Raw genomic sequence first — 23,285 nt, forward strand, 5'->3', positions numbered from 1 at the left:
CCCGGTCTGCCCTGCCCTGCCTTGCAGCAACAGAACCAGCCTTGCTAGCAAGCCAGCCAGCTCAGAATACGAGCTCAGCAAGCCAACCCAGCTGGCAAGCACGCAGTTAGTCTAAACCAGTTTCAGACAGGCAGGCCAAGGCAGACAGACAGGAAGACCGAGGCGCCTAGGCAGGCAGACAGGCCAGGAAGGCAACAAAGTGCAGGCAGGGGGACTATCCGGCCTAAGGCTGCGCTGCAAGGGTTGGAGCCTGGCCAGCTCCTGCTGGTCTTGGCTGAGTGGCTGTGGCTGCACAGTAAGGCTGCGGTAACCTAGTCTGGGCTTGCTGCTGCACTGGCTTGCTCAGCTCGCATTCTGAGCTGGCTGGCTTGCCAGAAAGGCTGGTTCTGTTGCTGCAAGGCAGGGCAGGGCAGACCGGGCCAGGCAGACAGAGAGCCAGGCCTCGAGAGAGGCCTGGCTGAGCTGACTGAGCAAGGCTGGTATGGCTGCAGTGGCTGACTGCAACGGCTGATATGCTCTGGCTTGGCAGCCTGACTTTCTACACTGGCTGACTGGCGGAGCCGACTGGCTGCGTTCGCTGACTGGGCAGGCTTGCTGGCTAGCTGGCTTGCTGAACTCCCTGAGGGAAGCTTTGGGATGGATCTCTAGGGGCATCGGCTTGTGTTGAGCCTTCCAACGGCGTCTACCTTGATCTCCGTCCTAAGAAAGAAAGACAGAAAAAGAAAGACACACACAAACCCAACTATGCAGCTTGCACCTGAGGAACCGAGACGCGAAAAACCGCCACCGACCCACAGGAGAATACCATCGCACAGTGGTATCAGACCAACCTCAATCAGCCAGCCCTCAAACCAAACCCTTCGACCTAGAAGAACTCGAAACTGCAATGGGAAAGTTGAAACCCGGAAAAGCAGCAGGGATTGATGACATACTGGCAGAAATGATACAGCACCTGGGACCTAACGCAAAGACCTGGCTCGTGGGGATACTGAATACATGCATGGCACAGAAAACCATCCCTTCTGTCTGGAGAAAGGCCAAAGTGGTTGCAATCCCCAAACCTGGCAAAGACCCATCATCCCCAAAGAGCTACCGACCCATTTCCCTCCTCTGCATCACCTACAAGAGAGGCTGCTACTCCTGTTTACATTCGAGGGTTGCCGGTCCTCTCGAACGGAACAGTTTAACGTCATGCCCAGGACGAAAAGATATAGAGAACACCAACATGACAAATAACAGCAGGAAGGCATGAGCCACAATCCACCGTCTTGGCAAAGACCACACCACCCATAATTCACAACGGTCACAGCAAACTCTGTTGCATCACAACTGGTGTAGGTATTGGATGGAGCCCGCACATCACAGGTGTAAAAAAAACGTTCTGTATTGAAATACTGACAACGTTTCGATCTATTTGATCTTCATCAGGTCATGTGTACACAAAACATACACTTTTATATTAAGGGAGTGCCCCCATCAACCAATCAAAACACCACATTTTGGTGCCCCTCCCATCACTGCAGGTGTGACACGTCAACCCTGAGTGAGTATGTGGGGACCCAGACATATTGATGTAAATATAGTCTGTTCAGAAATGTTAGTGCCTCTCATAGAGCTTGTAGGTGATGCAGAGGAAGGAAATGGGTCGGTAGCTCTTCGGGGATAATGGGTCTTTGCCAGGTTTAGGGATTGCAACCACTTTGGCCTTTCTCCAGACAGAAGGGATGGTTTTCTGTGCCATGCACGTGTTCAGCATCCCCACAAGCCAGGTCTTTGCGCTAGGTCCCAGGTGCTGTATCATTTCTTCCAGCATGTCATCAATCCCTGCTGCTTTTCCGGGTTTCAACTTTCCCATTGCAGTTTCAAGTTCTTCTAGGTCGAAGGGTTTGGTTTGAGGACTGGCTGATTGTGGTTGGTCTGATACCACTGTGCGATGGTATTCTATGTGGGTCGGTGGCGGTGTTGGTTACGACTGTTGGCCACCAGTTGTGACCAACACCGCCACCGACCCACAGGAGAATACCATCACACAGTGGTATCAGACCAACCTCAATCAGCCAGCCCTCAAACCAAACCCTTCGACTTAGAAGAACTCGAAACTGCAATGGGAAAGTTGAAACCCGGAAAAGCAGCAGGGATTGATGACATACTGGCAGAAATGATACAGCACCTGGGACCTAACGCAAAGACCTGGCTCGTGGGGATACTGAATAAATGCATGGCACAGAAAACCATCCCTTCTATCTGGAGAAAGGCCAAAGTGGTTGCAATCCCCAAACCTGGCAAAGACCCATCACCCCCAAAGAGCTACCGACCCATTTCCCTCCTCTGCATCACCTACAAGAGAGGCTGCTACTCCAACGCCTCATACCACTCACAGACACCAAGCTGACTAAAGACCAAGCTGGTTTCCGTCCTGGCCGCTCCTGTGCTGGACAGAGCTCAACCTCACCCAACACATGGAGGATGGGTTTGAGGGAAAACAAATAACTGGAGCAGCATTCAGAGATCTCTCTGCTGCCTATGACACTGTCCAACACCGCACAATGGTCGGGAAAAGCCTCCTCAACAACAGGCGCTTCTATGTCCAGTTAAATGACCAGAGGAGTAAATGGAAAGCCCAAAAGAACGGCCTACCACAAGGTAGCCTGCTCGCCCCCTCCTTTTCAATATCTACACAAACGTCCAGCCACTACCCAAAGTAGTAGTACTGGAATGAAATGATAGAACACCTCACACACACATAGCTTCCTTTCGTGGCTGTTTACATTCGAGGGTCGCCGGTCCTCTCGAACGGAACAGTTTAACGTCATGCCCAGGACGAAAAGATATAGAGAACACCAACATGACAAATAACAGCAGGAAGGCATGGGCCACAATCCACCGTCTTGGGGGGAAAAAATAGCTGATCAATAAGCCCCAAACGCGTTGCACTGTGACCCGTTTTGAGCTTGTACATCGGCTATTTTTGCTACAACAGCAATATGCAACGTGGCCCTCTGGAGTGAGAGTGGAAATATAGTGGAAATATAGTCTCCATCGTCAAAGTTGCCCACCCCCATTCTAAACACTACAACATGCAGAGGAGAAGTCATAACAGAACCATCTAAACACTACAACATGCAGAGGAGAAGTCATAACAGAACCATCTAAACGCTACAACATGCAGAGGAGAAGTCATAACAGAACCATCTAAACACTACAGCATGCAGAAGAGAAGTCATAACAGAACCATCTAAACACTACAACATGCAGAGGAGAAGTCATAACAGAACCATCTAAACACTACACCATGCAGAGGAGAAGTCATAACAGAACCATCTAAACACTACAACATGCAGAGGAGAAGTCATAACGGAACCATCTAAACACTACAACATGCAGAGGAGAAGTCATAACAGAACCATCTAAACACTACAGCATGCAGAGGAGAAGTCATAACAGAACCATCTAAACACTACAGCATGCAGAGGAGAAGTCATAACAGAACCATCTAAACACTACAACATGCAGAGGAGAAGTCATAGCAGAACCACCTAAACACTACAGCATGCAGAGGAGAAGTCATAACAGAACCATCTAAACACTACAGCATGCAGAGGAGAAGTCATAACAGAACCATCTAAATACTACAACATGCAGAGGAGAAGTCATAACAGAACCATCAAAATACTACAGCATGCAGAGGAGAAGTCATAACAGAACCATCTAAACACTACAGCATGCAGAGGGGAAGTCATAACAGAACCATCTAAATACTACAGCATGCAGAGGAGAAGTCTTAACAGAACCATCTAAACACTACAACATGCAGAGGGGAAGTCATAACAGAACCATCTAAATACTACGACATGCAGTCATAACAGAACCATCTAAACACTACAGCATGCAGAGGAGAAGTCATAACAGAACCATCTAAACAATACAACATGCAGAGGGGAAGTCATAACAGAACCATCTAAATACTACAACATGCAGTCATAACAGAACCATCTAAACACTACAGCATGCAGAGGAGAAGTCATAACAGAACCATCTAAACACTACAGCATGCAGAGGAGAAGTCATAACAGAACCATCTAAACACTACAGCATGCAGAGGGGAAGTCATAACAGAACCATCTAAACACTACAACATGCAGAGGAGAAGTCATAACAGAACCATCTAAATACTACAACATGCAGTCATAACAGAACCATCTAAACACTACAGCATGCAGTCATAACAGAACCATCTAAACACTACTCTGTTCACCTCTAGTCAATTATTTATTCAGCCACGGACCACCATTTGAGGCCATTTAGCCTCTCAGACCCATTTGAGCCACTGACCACCATTGTGAGCATAGAGTATATTATGAATAGAGAAAAGGCACCCAGAGGAAACCCTGAGGCCAAATGGACATAGTGGCCGAATGAAGGTATTGCAGCCTGGCCCCAAACACATGAACGCGCTGGTCCGTTGACTATCATTGTGCACGTTCACGACGGCAGCACGCTAGCTTGCTAACGAACACGCTAGTTCGTTAGCTAGCTAGCGTGCTGCCGTCGTGAACCAGAATGCTCGGTTCCTACTGTGTTGTGTTCATATATGTTACTAACTACGTTATAAAACCATGATCCAGTAGCCCAATGGATACCGTAGATGGTAGTGAACAACCGGGCCCGGGTTCACTTCCCAGTCGATGACCGAGTTTATTTTCTTCTTAACAAACACAACTGTTTGTTTGCATCAAGTCGAGGTCCTTTATTCATTCGGTATCTGAGCCACGGGACCACCATTTTTAGGCTCAAATACTGAATGAATAATGGACCTCAACGAGAAAAGCTAAAACAATTGTGTTAGTTTGGTAAGAAATAAAGCTAAACTCTCAGTCCTCGATGGGGACTCGAACCCGGGCCCGTTGTCTACTAGGCGCCGACGGTAACCATTCGACTACTGGAACACGGTTTTACAAAGTGGCACGAACATAATATATAAACATCACAACAAAGTTATCAAAGTGATCACAGATGTTTGAACAACAACAACGTTAAGTATTAAATAACATTTAACGTACCTGCTTGCTGCGGACACGACGACGCCACGGCGGACATGGTGACGTGGCAAAATCAAAACAACACTGAGCAAAACCCCCCTCCACGCGTCTCTTCCGTATTTGAGGGGTTGGCGTCACTTCCTTCCGGGTGTGACGTGAGGCCACGCCCGCGAGTCTTTTGCCGCGTTTTTCTTGTAGTCATATATTATTGTAGTCCTCCTACGTTACATCCGGGTCCCTATAGCTACATATTATTATGATTCTGAACGCGTGAATCTTTTTATTTTTTTACAATAACGTTATTTTTCAGAAAGGAAGCCATTGAGGGTTAAAATGTGTCTTAATGCTTCCAACTCGAGTATAATTATTATTAATGTAAACTGTAAAGTGTCCACGACAAAGAAAATGTATGACGTGGAGCTTTCTTGAGTAAGACCCGGAAGCGGGTTACGTCACGGCTTAAATAGTCAATACAGACATGAGTCCCTTTCCTGGCAGCGTCCTCGGTGGTCTAGCGGTCTAGACGCCCGACTTCTTAATACAACTTTATAGAACTTCACGGGTTCAAACCCCTTTGATGTTTTTCTCAATCATTGATTCACAATATACCAGAATGCACGTTTAATCATAATACATAAAGCAGACAGCCCTGTGATTAAACCTTCAGCATTACATTACACTGCAACCCCACTGTGGCTAATACCTTTTTATTCACAATGCCAAGTTATTGTACTCCTAATAATATATCATAATCATGGTGTAGTCTAGCTCTGGTTTGATTGATTGATTTAAATATTTTATTAATAGTTGGTAGAATTACAGTACATTTCAAGCACAAACTCAATACAAAGACTGTTAACTGTGATCGAGTGGACGACCCAATTAAGCATTACACTTGTTTAAGAGGGTCCACATTGTTCAATTCATCAAAAGTCCACATTGTTCAATTCATCAAAAAACAACATTATTACAAACCTACATTATGTGGGATCCTTTAGCTTACAAACGGAGTGACATTTCTGGCCACAACGTGGGTGTCGCTGGGCTGTGGCGCTGCCAACTGACTTTTGTGTTTCCCTCTGCTTCATGATCACCTTTAGTTCCTTTATTACAGCGAATCAAAGGTGTGTGAAATACTTCTGTAATTAATGACTTGCTGACTATCTCGCGATTTTAGCCTGGATTTAGTGTTCACGCCACATATGCTATACATTGAAGACCACATAGGCTATAGCCTACATGAAGACCCGACTCCAGCAGCAGAACTGACAGGTAGGCTACAGTACCAAAAAAAAGCCCTATCTTGGCCACAGAAACGCCCCTAAAAGACACGGTATCCTACCGTCGGTATACGTGTAACATAGTGTGTATAAATTGGCAGATTTTATTTTTTATTTTGCACGTCACTTTCTGACTTTCCAAAGGAAACGTTTTAATGCCTTATTGCTGTGTTGTTGGTGATTTGTGGATTCGTTTTTAGATCAATCAGGGATCTGTTAATAACTTAATACTGTACTGCAGTCTGCAGTTGTTCCCAAATCCACATTTGTTGAGCCATTAGACCCCCATTAGACACTACTTGATATGTATCAAACAAATTTGGCTAATAATAAATTAATTAACATAATTTCAAACATTAAACCATTTAAACTTCTTCACCTGAACTGACCAGCTCGGTGAAATAACTCACTCAAAACATGTTAATTGATATCAATTTTATTTATAACTGCCAATGTCATGTAAATGTACAACGCACAAAATGTATGTCACCATAACCAAACATGTATTTCTACTTGATAAACCTTATTTATTGGAAGACGGAGCACTTGCATGTATAGATTTTGAGTCTATAATTTTGTTCTAAATACCTGCAAATTGACAAATTGTACATAACTCCTGTACTGGACGCTTTATCGTATAAAGTAAAGAAAATAAAGAACCAGACCACGTGATTAGACAAAAAGTCTCTGCAAGCTGATAAAAAAAATAAAAAAAAACAGTTTCTTACCCAAACTTACAAGTGAAACTTCAGTAGTATTTAACCCATTCTGACCTGAGATCAGATTCATACGAGGTTTCCACATGGACACACACTGGTCTGATTAACCCATTCTGACCTGAGATCAGATTCATACGAGGTTTCCACATGGACACACACTGGTCTGATTAACACGGTTCTGAATGTGAAAATCTGACATAACATTTCTATGTTCCGCATCTAGAGCCATACTGTAAAATAGATTCCAGCCTCACAAGAACTATGCATACATTTCACCTGGGCTGGTGGTGATTCACATTAAATGCCGGCAAAGCCATCCATCCTTTAATAATCACTTGAAACATGTGAAATTATCCTTTACAAATGTTCAAAAACAGCCTCACAATGCTGTGTTGTGAGTTTGTAGATCAGCCATTTTTACAATTGAACATTGTTGTGCGACTAAGTGTATATATTATGTAGGACTTAAGAGGTTAATTACAAAATGATGTAACAATAACTGAACGACTTCTACAAACATCTGTCAAAGGCATCACAAATTTTAAAAAATTGCAGAGTGTGGTTGCCGCAGTGGCTCCCACTAGTATTGCCAGCCAATTACAATTTGCGGCGCCCCCTATGGATGAAAATGGAATTGCTTTTAGAACTTGGTTGATTGAACCACCCCGGACATGTGATTGAAATGTGGGATGGATTGGACATTCCGTTCGTGATTTATGGCATTTTCTGTGATATAGGCCCCTCCTACTAACTTCGGAAGACGATTACGGCCGAACGATACGCACTTTCAAAATTCTGCAGTTCAGTTTTAATTGGATGGGTCCAGAGATCACGTGTGCCGATTTCTGTGAGATTTGGACAACATCTGTTGGTGGAAAAGCAAAAAGTGTGTTTTGGACAAAATTCAAAATGGCGGAAAATCTATCATGGCGGAAATGGGCGTGGCCTATATGGGGAGATGCGTCATGACCCAAGGAATCCAGGGAAAAAATATTTTTTATTTTACGACCTACGGTTCAAGAGTTATAAGCCAAAAGGTAAAGTGGGCTGTTATAGCGCCACCATGAGGCCGACCGATAACATTTTAGGGTTAAATAATTTTAGGGATAATGTTGAATTATCCCTAAAAGTTTTGTAACTATAGTGATTACAGTCTCCGAGGAACAAATACTTGAATGTGAATTTTTGCCTTTTCCCATTCATGTCAATGGGGAAATTTAATTCACTAATAAATTCATATCAATTAAACTATACAACATTTCTCTTAACAAAATACAAGCACACGATTCCCGATTTTTCCGGTCAATTTGACATATGGCTCAAGTGCGTACAGCGTACAGTGTGGGAGGTATAAAGCGTCAAAATAAAGACTACTCCAGTGAAATAATAAAGTGTCACAGTTACAAGAGTCTGGTTGCCCTTTCGGGCAACCACACTAATTACATGTTGACATCAAAAGTGTGGTGGTACTGGGAACCATGGTGGTCGCAATATACAGGGACCACTCTTTCGATTTTATTGCATTTCATTATAATTCAAATGGTTTGAAATTAGCATTTTACTGATTGAAATATTGCATGTAGAAGTTGGAAATCAGGCTACATTGTTTATATTTCATTTTCAAATATTGTCCAATGTACAACTAACCCTATGAGTTTGAAAATGTAATGCCAAACAGGACAGCTTTTCCATTTAGATCTCCATATATGGAGCTGACCTGTTCTGACATTCCATATGTTGATCTAATCAGACCATGTACACTCAAGACACGCTCCATATATGGCCAGTACAGAATTCATTCCATATGTTGATCTGATCCCCCATGCCAAAGGGCCAGCGCTCGTCCAGCAGTCTGCCGTCACCCTCGCCCTCAGGGCGTCTTACTTAGCCTGGCTACAGGTCCTGGTGAGAGCACGAGCGGACCTGGTGAGATGTAGGAGGGGTCCGGACAGAAGACAACCCACAGAGCCTAGTCCTTCCATGCACCAGAAGTGTACCTCCCAGCCCTGGCAGAGTAGTTCTGGAGTAGGTCCACCGGATTGTGTGGCCCTGGTTTTGCCCTAGTGGAACTGATTGAGGGTAGCTACTGGGACGTAAGTCGGGACTTCATCACCCCGGCTGGGACGCCTGAGGGGTATGATGTTGGAAGACCCGAAACCCTGTTGACCTCAGGATACATCACTGAGGATATGTACCAGGTGCATCCATGCGATGTATTTTTAGTTATCAAGTCAATTGTTCTTCCTTGTACTCTAGAAACAATTACTTTGTCTTATTGGAAACCAACTTCACTTTATTACACTTAGAATTTGTCTGGCTTTACTTAGGCTGTGCACTTTTGCCTATTCTCCACCTAAAAAAAAAATCTAGGGAAAGTTTCTAATTTAAAAGTTCAGATGAGGTCATGACCAAAATAATAAGGTCACGAATACAAGCGGCCGAAATGAGTTTTCTTCAACGGGTGGCTGGCATCTTCCTTAGAGATAGTGTGAGAAGTTCAGTCACACGAGAGAGACTCACTGCTTTTTTGCCTGGAAAGGAGCCAGCTTAGGTGGTTCAGGCATCTGGTTAGGATGCCTCTCTGGCATCTCCCTAAGGAGGTCCTTGAGGCACGTCCCACTGGGAGGAGATCCCGGGTCAGACCAAGGCGCAGTTGGAGGAAACCGACTCACTGGCCTTGGAACGTCTCGGGATACCCCAGGAGGAAGTCACTAATGTTGCTCTGGAGAGGCAAGTCTGGAACACTCTGGTGGAGCCGTTGCCCCCGTGAACAGACTACGGATAAGTGGTTGAAGATGGATGGAGATGAGGTCATGGCTGGTTAAATTTCACACTACATTTTGAGCTATTCTAGTGACTCAGGGATAACAAATTACGTAAATTGAATCCAACCACTTCCAGTTCCATTTAATATATTTATTGCAACAAACACCATATATAAAATTAGAGACCCAGTCACAAATAAAATTACCAGTAATATGGATAGCATACAGAAAGTATACACATTTTAATTCACTATATTCCCAACCGGACAGGGCAGACAAACAAACAATCGTTGATTTTTTGGAATCACTAGACCTCCCCTCAATTGACACAACGATGAATAAAAAAAAACTAATTTCACCAATAACACAAGAAGAAATAGATGAAGCCATTTCTAGCCTAAACTCTAATAAATCCCCTGGCACTGATGGATTTCCACCTGAGTGGTATAAGGCTATGAGGGAACACTTACTCCCCCTACTGCAGAAGTGTTTTAATTTCACATTAAAGGAAAGTCATCTTCCACCATCCATGGAATGAGGCCTTTATATCTGTTATCCCCAAGGTAGGAAAGGATAAAATGGAATGTGGGAATTATAGACCCATAAGTGTGTTAAACACAGACTACAAGCTATACACCTCCATTTTAACAAAGAGGATGGAGGAGGCAATGACATTTCTCATAGATGAGGACCAATCAGGGTTCTTGAAATCCAGGCAAACCCAAGATAATATAAGGAGGGCTTTACATGTTATTGAGCAGATTAATAATGAAAAGTCCAGCGCTATTGTAATCAGTCTGGATGCCCGGGCTGCATTTGACGGCACATGCAGGTCATGTGTTATCTTTAGTATATCCATAAGTCCAAAATGTGTCCATTGAGTGCCTCTTGTTTTAATATGTACCTTCACATAAAGGCATATTTGACTTACAAGAACCGTCAAAGAATGGGTTACTAACAGTTTTCCCATCTTAGGGAAGACTCTTGGGGAAGACGACATTCCCACTTGAGGCACAAGGGATCAGTTGTTTCCGGGCACCCATGTCCAGATACTTTTCTATGAGGACTTCCACTGGCACCTTGTCAGTCACATGCCCCTGTCTGGACAGAGCAGAAACAGGCCCTTCAGCGTTGACGATCATATACATTTGAACTGCAGTGTTATTAAAGCCCAGAGAGACTCCACAACAACAAAAAATAAACAGGCAAAACAATATTTCATATTGATGTGAGATATCACATACGATACAACTTTGTCAGCTTTCACTGAAATTAGTTTTGTGTCCATGACATCATCATTAAAGATACAAACAAATTAGCGCGCCTCAAAAAAGAAAAGAAAAAAAATAGGATGCCAGACAGGGGCCAATTCTATGGCAAAATCCTTCAAAATAAGGGGGCTTGTGAAGGACATTGTGAAGACTGTCTGCAATATAGTTAGTCAGAGTTTTTAAAGAGGGAGGAGGTGCCAATGTAGTACAACAAAGAGTTGGGACAAAATAATTTAAATAGGCAAAGAAAACACATGAACAGCTGGCACAAAGGTGTGTAGCGATATGTCTAATTGGAAGAAAAATAATTCAGGCCTTATGTTGATACACTCAAAACATACATACCTTTTCAGCAGAAGGACAACATCTTCCACTTCAATGGTTTTCCTCTTGGCATGATTGGCATATGTCTCCAAGTCTTCCACCATCCGGTCAAAGAACTTCTCCATTCTATTAAACCAATAGGGAAACCAGAACATTTTAACACCTGCAATTTCCAATTTGGAACCCTCCTACACTGTGCCATGGGCTGGAAGAAGCGTACACCCCCATTTATCAGTTCCATTAGAATTCATTAACTAACAGAAAATTACAGTAGACTCATTACCATTAAAGGTTGACTGCATCTTTTTATAGTCACCATAACCTTGACAACCGCAAGAGAAATTAGCCATCTAGCTTCCAAATATACTGACATATGACCTGGCAAAATCCAAACTCCTGTTAATCTACTCTAGCGGAAATTATGCTGCTGGTCACACCAATTAATTTCACGTTTCAAGTTTGTATAGAGGGTATGCGCATGCTTAAAGTGAATGGCACATCGAGTGGCAAAGCAACATGCAAAGTGACTTTAACATTGTTTAACGTTGTTTAATGCAGCCAGATTGGACTTTTCTGTTTGGATGCATGGGTTGTCAAGGCCAGAAAGTATTTTTTGCCACTCAGTAGGCATTCCTGCATAACTTCCGGGTTTGATGATGATGTCATGTGCATACCCTCCATTAACAATTTAACATTTGGTAGAAATTGATACTAAAATAAGATGCAAAAAGTTTGTATAAGTGTCTAGTTTGTATAAGTATAGTGACTTACGTGTCTTTAAGGACAGGGTACACATCGGGGGAAACCTTGGTTTTAGCAAAGTGTCTGAAGTTGCCCATGCAGTAACTCTTGGTGAAAATGGAAGGGGGCTCCTTTTTCTTTTGTCCACCTGTCTTCGCAGTGCGCTTCTTTGGTTGAACTGAAACTACCGGTACATCTTTAACACTGGAGAAGCAAAGTACATTTAAAATGGTGAAAATATCTCACTTAAAGCACACGTAAAGCTGCATTATCATGTTAAAGAGAACCATGTCAATGAATAAGTTGGATAATTCTTCCTGGTTTAACTTGCCTGGGTTGAATATTTCTAAGTGCTGCAGGTGAGGACTGTGGTTTAATGACAACACCCTTCCTTATGGCTCGAATGAATTCAGGAGTCTTCATGGAGAGATCTACGGTCATTAGAAAACAAGTCAATCAAATAATATTCTATTATATTCATACATACAAAACGGTAAGACAAAATAAATAAAAAGACCTTCACTCATTTCATTTTCTTCATCCTCCCACTCTTCTTGGTCTGAAGGATCCTCTTGATCTGCCTCAGCAGTCTGTGCAGAAGTACCACCAACATGAACTCTGTGCCTCACACTCTGACCTTCTCCTGCAGATGTGTGCTCAGTCCACTCTACATGTGAAGAAATGCATCCTTTTACTAGATATATCAAAGCCTAAGTTGCCTTGCATGCCTTAGGGGCTGTTAAAATTTTACACAGGTGAGTTATGTGTGTCTAGCCAGTAATTTACTACAAATTCATAAAACTAACAAATTACATACATTGGCATCACTTAATTTTATTTTTTACACATGCTCACCAGCCTCTGTGGCCTTCTTGGGAACTGCCCCCATACTTCTGTAGTCCCTGCCGCCATCCACTGCAACAGGAACAAGTCCACCACCTTCAGAGCGAAAGGCCCTATGACTGACCTTCTCTGTAACATGCGACAGCTTTGCTGGTGTTCCCTCGAGTGCAGCTTCTGGCTTCCCATTATCCTCTTCTTCTGACTGAGATTCAGGAACTGCCTCTTCTTCCATTTGGTATTCAGGGACCTCTTCATCATCTGTTTGGGACCCAGGTTCCTCCTCAGGCGTCTCTTCTTCCAATTGGGAGTCAGGGTCCACCTCATGTGTTTGGGATTCATGGGCCTCTTCATCCGTTTGAGACACTTCATCCGTTTGAGACACAGCAGCATCGTCTTCTGGTTGGGACTCGGCGTCTTCTTCTGGCTGGGACTCAGGGTTCTCCTCATCATCATCATCTGTTGTGGACCCAGGTTCCTCCTCAGGGGTCTCTTCTTCCAATTGGGAGTCAGGGTCCACCTCATGTGTTTGGGATTCATGGGCCTCTTCATCCGTTTGGGACATGGCAGCATCTACTTCTGGTTGAGACTCTGCCTCATCTTGTTGGGACACGGCAGCATCTTCTTCTGGTTGAGACTCTGACTCACCTTCTGGTTGAGACTCTGCCTCACCTTCTGGTTGAGACTCTGCCTCATCTTCTGGTTGAGACTCTGCCTCATCTTCTGGTTGAGACTCTGCCTCATCTTCTGGTTGAGACTCTGCCTCATCTTCTGGTTGAGACTCTGCCTCATCTTCTGGTTGAGACTCTGCCTCATCTTGTTGGGACACGGCAGCATCTTCTTCTGGTTGGGACTCCGACTCATCTTCTACTGGTTGAGACTCTGCCTCTTCTTCTGGTTGGGACTCAACTGCTTTATAGTATTCAGGCTGCTCTTCCACTGCTTCCTCTTCAGTCTGAGACTCTGCTTTGTCTGACTGAGCCAGAGTTGCAGCATCCTCTTCCTCAGGTTGAGATTGCACGGCAACGTCCTCCTCCCCGTCGTCCGCAGGATAAGATGCTGGCCGTTTTCTTATCAACTTGCTGCACTCTACTTCCATTTGCTCGTCTTGGCTCATCTCTCCCTCATCCCTCACATCCCCAGTATCTCTCTGTATTTGTGATGCCAGGACCGTGGCTTTGTCCTGTGTGGCAGTGATGGGAATGGTGGACCCCATGACAGTTGGCTGGGCGTAGAGGGTGGTGGCATGGTCAAAGAGGTCAGTGGTGTATTCAGGTCCAGCATCACTCAGATTCAGGGTAAAGTCATCAGAGCATGCTGCTTTACTGCTCACTCCACCAGTTGTACCATCTGAGAGAGGGAACATAAAAAGGAAAGCAGATTTAGTGGTGGTATTAAACTTCATGGGGTATAATAAATATAGGGCTGATACCGATACTTATACTTAACTAAATAAACATCTGTATCGGCTATTGGCAAAATTGTCATTTCCCCCGGCCCCATTTGTACCAAGGAAACAAATACACAGCTAGTTTGATTTGCCGATACAGATATTGACCGATACCGGCAAATATCAGCCGATATGTGGCCGCTACATCGGTGCATACCTAAATAACGTCATGGCTTCATGTGGCCAGCCGATAGGATCAGTCTGACGTATGTATATCTGTTAAGTGTGTATTTGGGCAGGGTTTCAGTCCAGTCCAATGGCCATTGATTTCCATTCTAAAAATGTAATATTTCAATTATTTTGTCAATACATGATACCGGTTGAGGTTCATCCTTGATCTACTTGCAGCAAAGCGTGTACAATATATTTTCCTGTGATAGGTCCAGAGATTTGCAAGATCAGCAGAGGACATCACAGCCAGATCTTCTAAATCCAAGCGGGGCGGCAGTGGCTCAGGAGTAGAGTAGCTGGTAGAACAGCAGGATGGGGAAACCGACTGAACCCCTAATTGCTCCTGATGTGCAGGTTGGTGCCTTTGCTAGGATTCCTCCGCCATTTTTGGGGGATAAAAGCACTATATAAATGCACCATTTACCATTAAAAAGGCTCTGCCTCCTACAGAGCCACACCACATAACGGGCTATATTCCTTCCTTCTTTGAATCACACCCAACATACAAGATCATTTGTCAATACATAGTTTTTTACATTTATTCTGTGACATAATCTGACATTCATTTCTGCCAATCAACACATCGTCCCTTCGTGTAGCCTGGTAATGTGGCAGTACAAATAAATAAGAGTACTACGTCCCAAGGCATGATCGCAGAGCACAGTATTTTGGCAGTCTTCCTCACCACCATGTATTCCACTCATAAAATACAGAATAAAACTAGAGCTAATTAATTCCATTAAACTAGGCCACTTACCAACCCTCAGCCCATCATATACAGCTTCTTCAAACGCCTCTACGCTGAATTGGTGGCGAGGTGCCTTTCTTTGAAGAGCCTTTTTCTCAGTGCGAGCATCCATGTGTGGTGTTTTCAAGCTTAATGTTACACTGCAAAATAAATTAGACAACGTGCAAGGCTATCACGATCATGAAATTGTACTGGATGATTAATTGCGATTAACAGTGTGATTAGAAACTATTAAATTACATAATTATCTCTTTGGCTTTGTAAACAAGAAGTAGTTACTGACTCATATTGAATAACTTTATGCTTTCATAATGTAAGAAAATATAGATATATAGAATATAGACATGACAGTTGGTCAAAATATCTGTGATAATCTCAAATAATTGTCCATGTCAATTATAACATAATCTTTCAGCCATTTAGAAATGAGGGCATTATGCATGTGAATATAAAGTCATACATATACAGGATCTGAGTGAAGCTTTAACTACAGGAAAGGTATGTTGTAATTATATCCATTACCCCGACAAAGTGGTAGAGGCTGAAGGGAAGGGTGAAGACACTCTTGCTGGTCTATCAATGTCTGCAAACAGAAACACCAAAAAACGTATATGAAAAGGTTTCATTAATACTAGTTTAAACCCAAAGCTTCAGTGCAACTGAATTCTGTGGTTGCTTTCTGAGAACACCAAGCCCTAGTTTTAATACCTCAAGTACAGTATTCCTTGCTTCTGAGGCTTTTTGAATGCAAAAACATTAAACCTTAATTGATCAGTCATACTGCAGCAGCAGGAAGACAGAGTGAAACACAGTAGTACTGTAATGGCATGACAACTTAATTCCCCCAGAATCAATTATGATTCATGATCAATACCATAGCAGCAACAGCAGGACGAGAGAAACGTAGGAGAGGTACAGGTACACGTAACGCAAGCAATTTGGTTGCGTTGGCTCGGGATACGATCTCAACCGGACGGATCACGTAAGGGGAAAAGTTTCTCACCCTCCGTTGCGTATGTCTTCTTGCGTCGATTACGTTCGACTCGGCAAGAGCAAGGCACTTAAGAGTAATACCAAATTTATGATTTGCCATTTTCTATGTGTGACATATGCAACAGTCAAGACTTGAGCACACACACACACACACACACACACACACACACACACACACACACACACACACACACACCTTGGTTGAGCCTTTTCCCAAAGTCAGTCACATTTAAGCTACGTGGTGATCTATTTCTTCTCAGTCGCCTGACTGAATGGTCTGTGGTGGCCATAGTAACATTGGATAATTCCAGGTCCGACAGGCCAGAACTGAAACACAAGCAAATGAATGAACCGGTTAGAAAATATTCTAGGTAGGGGTGGGATTTACTGCAGGTAATATGTCAATATAAAAAGTTAAAACAAAAAACAAATATGGATATTTGATAATCAATCACAATAACTAGGTGTAGGTAAAAGCACGATCATGGCATGACAATCCATAATGCAGCATCCCATAGCCAAGACATCTAGCCGCATATCACAATATTTATTTACAGAATTATATTCCCAGTCTAATTCCCAACGATTTTGGTTGACAGCCTACCTAAGACTGACGCTGCCCATGGCTGGCTCCTTACTCGCAGCTTCCTCTAGGGACACTGCAGGTTCTGAATGACATAATCAGAGAGGCAAACACACAAATGGTCAATGAAATCGCAACAAATACCGGTACATCCCTTGTTGTAGCCTTGCTCCAGCCCCTGAACAATAGCCTGAATAATGGCAGCTGAGTGTCAGGCTATTCTTGTCGCCTTTGTTCGAGAGATGCTGGTTTACGATGCAATTATATTCAATATGGCAGCATGATGTTTAGAGTTAGACAGGTGCTAGCCTAGGTTCGTCATTTACCTGTCTGGTAGTCTTTATGCACTCTACTTATGTGACCATTTACCTAAATTGACTAGAGTTCATGCTTATTCCAATGTCACACTTGTAAGTCTGAAGTCGCTGTGGATAATACAAGCCTCCCATCTTTTAATAGCCAGCCATGCGGGAATGAAGGCACACAATTCATGGGCACGTTTTTCACCTTGATCGAGTCTTTTCTCAAATGCAGTTACATCCAACTTATGAGGTGGTCTCTTTCTTTTCAGTCCCACTGACTGTTCTGCAGCGGCCATTGTCATACTGGAAAAATCCAAATCGGACAGCCTAGCACTGAAACACAAGCATAAATAAACCAATGGGAAAATCAAGACATTGTTAGGAGTGGGATTTTATGAGAGAAATACAATAGGCCTAATATAGCACCAGTTTCAGAGAAACATCCAATTATTATTACTTGCGCAAGCAGAGCGCGCAAGTAATAATTTCGCCCGGTCTTCGTTCACCGTGACAGCCAACCCGGCATTTGATGTGTATGCAAAAAAAAACAGCAAATCCGTGCCTGGTTTGCTGGGACCAGATTACATAAATGACCATATGTCTTACGTCATCATTTAGAGCTAGTCATACGTATATACTATATACATAATCAGTAAAAATAAAATAGCAAATTGTGCCTGATCTGCTGGGACCAGAGTACGTGGTGTGTATATGTATGACTAGCTCTCAATGGTGACGTAAGAAATATGGTCATTTGTGTAATCTGGTCCCAGCAAACCAGGCACAAATCTGCTGTTTTATTTTCATATGCATCAAATGGCAGGTTGGCTGTCACGGTTTTTGGCGCAAAGTAACCACAGTATACCGCTAATCAACTTACAACTACATACTCTATATAGTATATGTATATGTATACGTATGTCTTACGTCATCATTTAGAACTAGTCATATGTATACTATATACACAAGTAAGACGCGCAAACGCGGGAAGCGAACGCAGCTTGTGTGTGTGTGTGTGTGTGTGTGTTTTGTGTGCTACAGCTGCGCCCTCTGGTGGCGGGCGGGTGATGTCACAGCGGGACAGACACACAGACATGATCTGCAGGGTCTCATAGTTAGTGCTCATTGCGTTCGCAATAATCAGTAAGCAAATTGTGCCTGATCTGCTGGGACCAGAGTACGTGGTGTGTATATGTATGACTAGCTCTCAATGAGGACGTAAGAAACATGGTCATTTGTGTAATCTGGTCCCAGCAAACCAGGCACAAATCTGCTGTTTTATTTGCATACGCATCAAATGGCGGGTTGGCTGTTACGGTTTTTGCCGCAAAGTAACCACAGTATACCGCTAATCAACTTACAACTACATACTCTATATAGTATATGTATATGTATAGTATACGTATGTCTTACGTCATCATTTAGAGCTAGTCATACGTATACTATATACATAATCAGTAAAATAAAATAGCAAATTGTGCCTGATTTGCTGGGACCAGGGTACATGGTGTGTATGTATGACTAGCTCTCAATGATGACGTAAGAAACATGGTCATTTATGTAATCTGGTTTTTCTTTAAAAAACTAAAAAGGGATCCAGAATATATCGATAAAACTGTATTTCTTATATAGATAGAAACTTGAACCATACTTAACCCATTCTGACCTGATCAGATTCATACGAGGTTTCCACTGGACACACACTGGTCTGTTTAACCCATTCTGACCTGAGATCAGATTCTAAAAAATGTCAGTCGTTCTTCGATTTTATAAAAATAGCAGACCTACAAGCTCGTAGCGCCCCACTCGGTGGCGTGCTATGAGCTTGTAGATCTGCTATTTTTCAATAGCTAAAGCATAACATGATGCTAACACCAAAATGGGTTCCCGTTCAGAATGGGTTAATAATACTAGGTGTTTATATGCATAAAGTAGGTAGGTAGCAAATAGTTACACCTAATAATTATACATTTCAAACGTTCCTTCACAGAGATACTGAGATTTGACAGTTTACAGCGGTCGAAAGTACTTGCGCGCTCTGCTTGCGCACTAGTTGGCCATTTATGGCCTACTAGTGTGCAACAAGCAAGTATGCACTCGACAGAGTGCAGTTCTAGTTATCTATTATAATCGTTTTATGTTCCCCAACAGCATTTGAAGCAGGTCATGGTTGACACACACAGCCTACCTACGACGACTGCTGCCCATGCTGGAGGTAGATTCAGGCAGCACTGGCTTCTTCCCCACAGCTTTCTCCTGGAACAGGAGGGACACCTCAGGCTCTGAATGACATAACAAAGAGTCTAGGGTTAAGAACTGAGAAAAATAAAACAAATATAATACTGACGCAAGCAATGAGAAATTTAATGTTCACCCGTCTGCAAAATGTTCTTGAGGATGTGCCTTGGAGTGACATCATCATCTTGCAGAGCTGAAACTCTGGTTGACTTCCTTGTCACATGTGAGGTGGTCCTTCTGTTGCCAACAGGCAGCGATACCCTGGCCGAGGTGCTCTAGAGAAATCATAGCGTTATGAGTTTAGAGCTGCAACAGCAATTATTATTTTTATAATAATTATTATTATTATTTCATTATTATTTCGATGCAAATTTTCAATTAATCAATTGAGTTAATTGGGTTACATGTACACTGCAAGGGTGAGATAAGAGTATTTCAACAAACTACAGTATGCTTCTTCCTGACCTCACGGAGCTTCCGTTTCAGGGCCTCCTGTGGGTTAAGGGCACCAGCGTTATTCCTGGCACTTCGCCGTGCACTGCTGCTGGAGCTTTGGGGACCTCCACGGGCATCACTCCGCAACCTGCCGCTTTGCCGTGTACTGCTGTGAGAGTGAGTGTACTGCTGTGAGAGTGAATGTCATAATTGAACGTGTACAGCCAAGAAGTTGTTTGCTACTACTTGTGACAGACAAAAGAAACCCAATATTCTAGCTACTTTGTCAAGAAATTAGCAGGTGATTATTTTTCCAAGTGTTTATTAACGAGTCGCGGGCGTTGCGCTGCTGCCTCCTGCATTAAATTCAAATTCGAAGCAGGGCCTTCAGTGACTTCGACGAGTGCTTCCAAACTCCAACACTTGGAAAAAGAATCACCTGCACAGAATGTCTTGACAGAAAGTAGCTCATAACATGTCTACGGTTTTGAGAGGCGCTAGCCCCTCCTATATATGGTTTTAAGGTTTGTGCCTCTTATTTATCCCACGATTTTGTAACCCATTTTTCCCTTCCATCAGGCGCCCCGGCTAGCCAGGGGGAGGCAGTTTAGACACCAGGATTACTGCATGTTTTTGTGAGGGTATCTACCCTAGAGGACACGGGGAGAACATGCAAACTCCACACAGAAAGGCCCTTTAGCCAACCCCGCCTCGGGTATGGGCACTGATGACGCGGAGGAGAGGACACGCCGCCAGCGCCCACAGCTTCCTGAGCGGGAATCGAACCCAGGACCTTCTAGCTGTGAGGAGACAGCACTACAGACTGTGCCACCGTGCCCCCAATGTTTGTTTTTCAACAAAGTTTGTTTAAGAAAAGAGACAATAAAGACAAGACAAGACAATAAAGAGAAATCTAATGTTTGTTTTGAGGACCCGTTGCTTAAACAAACATTAAGTTGTAATTGATGTTGTATGATGATAAGAACCCCTCACTTCACACGGGTGTGATTTTTATGAAACAAACGCTTTGCATATTGAAAAGAGGATAATTCAAGCTTTCCCAACAGCTGCAATGTTGGTGAGTTTAATACAAGCACATCGCAAAGGCAATTTGGTAGCCCCTCTCGGGACCCTACATAAAGCTTTTCTGAAATTTTGATGAGTTTTATGTTGGGTCCCTGGTCAGAACTATATTTTCGTATGGAAATTCCAGAACGCGGAAGTAATCATTCTCTCTAAAATAGAAGCTGCGCCATGTGACGGCATTTTTTTTGCCTTTGTTATTCTGAATTCGGTAACTTTAAGTACCTATACATCCCGCTGCGAATATCTCCTGTGGCGCGGAAGCCGTTAAGTATTTTTAATCTTTGTTTGACCGATTTGGTCGCTTTATTTCTTTTGTTTGTTTACCGTTTATTGTACCGCCTCCCCGTGTGCGGTTGGCTTGTGCGGCTATGTCCCTGCCTCTGATCTGCTGTGTCATAGCAATAGTGCCACTAGCTAGCCAGATAGGCGGTACAATGAGGTGTCAATAAACAAGGAAGGAAGAGAAGAATCCAAGCTTCCAAATCGGGCAAACATATATTAAAAATACTTAACGGCTTCCGCGCCACAGGAGATATTCGCAGCGGGATGTATGGGTACTTATACTTTACATATTCAGAAAGCCTCACACTGAAATATGTCGTCACCGAGCGCGGAGACAACATGTTGTTTATGTTTAAGAATGGGTGCGTACCAGGTGGCATGGTAGTAGTGCAACAGGACCCAATGCTATCTGGGTCGTCAAAATGTCAGAAACTTCAGTAGCATTTGGGTTCTGCTTGGAGGGCTAGAAATTTGGATGAGTGGGGAGTCAATGGAGGGTATTGCAACTCTAGATTACTCCTAGCCTCGGAAACCCAGACGTTTTTATTTCCAGGGATGAAAAAAAAAGTCTTGTCCACTTCAATTCGGCATAGAGTAGTGCAAACATTGCTCACTCTCTGCTGATTTCTGATCGTCTGCACCTTTGTAAAATTGACACACACACACACACACACACACACACACACACACACACACACACACACACACGCTCCTCTCTCTCTGTCGCTCTAAGTAATTAGTCTCATGTCGCGCAGCTGCGCATATAGTTTCTCCCGGCGGATCCGGCCGGGAGCTGCCTATGCCATCAAAAGCATAGGTGAGTTCCAGGCTAATATATAAAATATTCACGAGTTTCGAATGTATCCCTACACCAGCCTGTCTGGTCCAGCCATGTTGGGGACAAACACAGGCGTATGGTGCACACAAAACCCCCAACTAAGCGTTGGTGTGTTTACCTTCGTGTGACAGGGGACCTGTTAGGCTCAGTGTCCAGGATTCCTCTTAATAGATGGCGAGGAGTGTCGTCTTCCTCAAAATCCATTTGGTGACAAGTTTGTTTGTTTCTTTCTTTCTAGTATCGGTGTAGTACTAAGTACTAGCAGACAGTATTTGATCAACTGAACAACTATCTTGTTTGAAAACAAGCCAGTGTCTTTTTAGAAGAACGACCGAACGTTTCCGGTTTATATCCGCCCGCCTAGATCCTACTAGACCTGTGATTGGCTGAGACCGGGATGGGGCGCTCGTTTTGCTTCACAGTAATCGCGTCACTAGGCTTTCCACGGCCGGGCAGACGCAAAGACGCAGTCTACCATTCATTTCATTGGCATTGCGACACGACGATGCATACGCTGCTCCAAATGACACTCCCATTCGTCTTCGCGTCGTTTGGGCGCGTTCGGAAATATCGCACTGAGCGCACTGTGCAATGCAAACTGATAGATGAGTGCGCTCCGGTGCGGTATTTGCGAACGTCCCCAAATATATCATATCTGCCCAGCAGCCCAGACTGCCCATGTGAACGCACCAGGTCCATAGATTCTAACGGGAGTGAGAAAATGATACAACAGGAGTCAGGACAGGTCCCAATCAATTGCAATGCCAATGTCGCGCGCTCGGCGTGCCTGCCTTTGTTGAAACAAAAACAAGCTGTCACTCTCTCCTCTTCTCTAAACCATAAACCAGAGCCTCTGGTCACATTTATTAATTTTTTATAGTCATATACAAGAAGTTGAATGCCAAATTTAGGTCTGAATAATGTGCTCTGCATTTATGTGAATAATGTGCTCTGCATGTTCAAATTGTTCATACTTTAAAGTTCACATTATCTCAGACCATATTACAATATACGGTATTATTATTTTCACACAATGTTTAGAATTAGATCCCCACTTGATTAGGTTCACCGTCCATCTGCTTAGACTAGAGTATATCTGTCTCGCTTTTCCGTGAGATGTAAACCGGAAGGCCAGCAAGTGGGGTGATATAACCTGACTCTGCCAGATGGGGGCGGTATC

At 43.5% G+C, this 23,285-nt stretch overlaps 1 protein-coding gene across 3 annotated transcripts; it reads right to left on the reverse strand.

Moving 5' to 3' along the window:
- Positions 1–10,634: 10,634 nt before the first annotated feature.
- cenpt (centromere protein T) lies at positions 10,635–22,428 on the reverse strand. 3 transcript variants are annotated; one of them, XM_083787172.1, is made up of 16 exons: positions 22,224–22,428; positions 19,930–20,068; positions 19,601–19,739; positions 19,415–19,508; positions 17,432–17,559; positions 16,946–17,009; positions 16,538–16,668; positions 15,871–15,931; positions 15,358–15,488; positions 13,890–14,329; positions 12,995–13,622; positions 12,657–12,806; positions 12,471–12,570; positions 12,170–12,343; positions 11,420–11,524; positions 10,635–10,904 (listed from the first exon to the last, which is right to left on the reverse strand). In XM_083787172.1, the coding sequence occupies exons 1-16, from the start codon at positions 22,307–22,309 to the stop codon at positions 10,775–10,777; spliced, it is 2,700 nt and encodes an 899-aa protein (XP_083643298.1). In that variant the 5' UTR covers positions 22,310–22,428; the 3' UTR covers positions 10,635–10,774. The 3 variants fall into 3 exon arrangements, with proteins under 3 accessions (XP_083643298.1, XP_083643297.1, XP_083643296.1); XM_083787171.1 differs by having other exon boundaries at positions 12,995–14,329; positions 19,930–20,065; XM_083787170.1 differs by having other exon boundaries at positions 12,995–14,329.
- Positions 22,429–23,285: the final 857 nt, after the last annotated feature.

This window comes from Protomyctophum parallelum, assembly GCF_964188405.1.
Source record: "Protomyctophum parallelum genome assembly, chromosome: 17".
Taxonomy (NCBI): Eukaryota; Metazoa; Chordata; class Actinopteri; order Myctophiformes; family Myctophidae; genus Protomyctophum; species Protomyctophum parallelum.

What these genes read in the sequence shown, in the direction of transcription:
- cenpt (XM_083787170.1), bottom strand. Translation starts at nt 22,309, where the DNA reads ATGGATTTTGAGGAAGACGACACTCCTCGCCATCTATTAAGAGGAATC. An exon ending in CTTAGAAATATTCAACCCAG is followed by an intron (nt 12,344 to 12,470) that starts GCAAGTTAAACC and finishes TTGCTTCTCCAG; the next exon opens with TGTTAAAGATGTACCGGTAG. An exon ending in TACCCTGTCCTTAAAGACAC is followed by an intron (nt 11,525 to 12,169) that starts GTAAGTCACTAT and finishes TTGGTTTAATAG; the next exon opens with AATGGAGAAGTTCTTTGACC.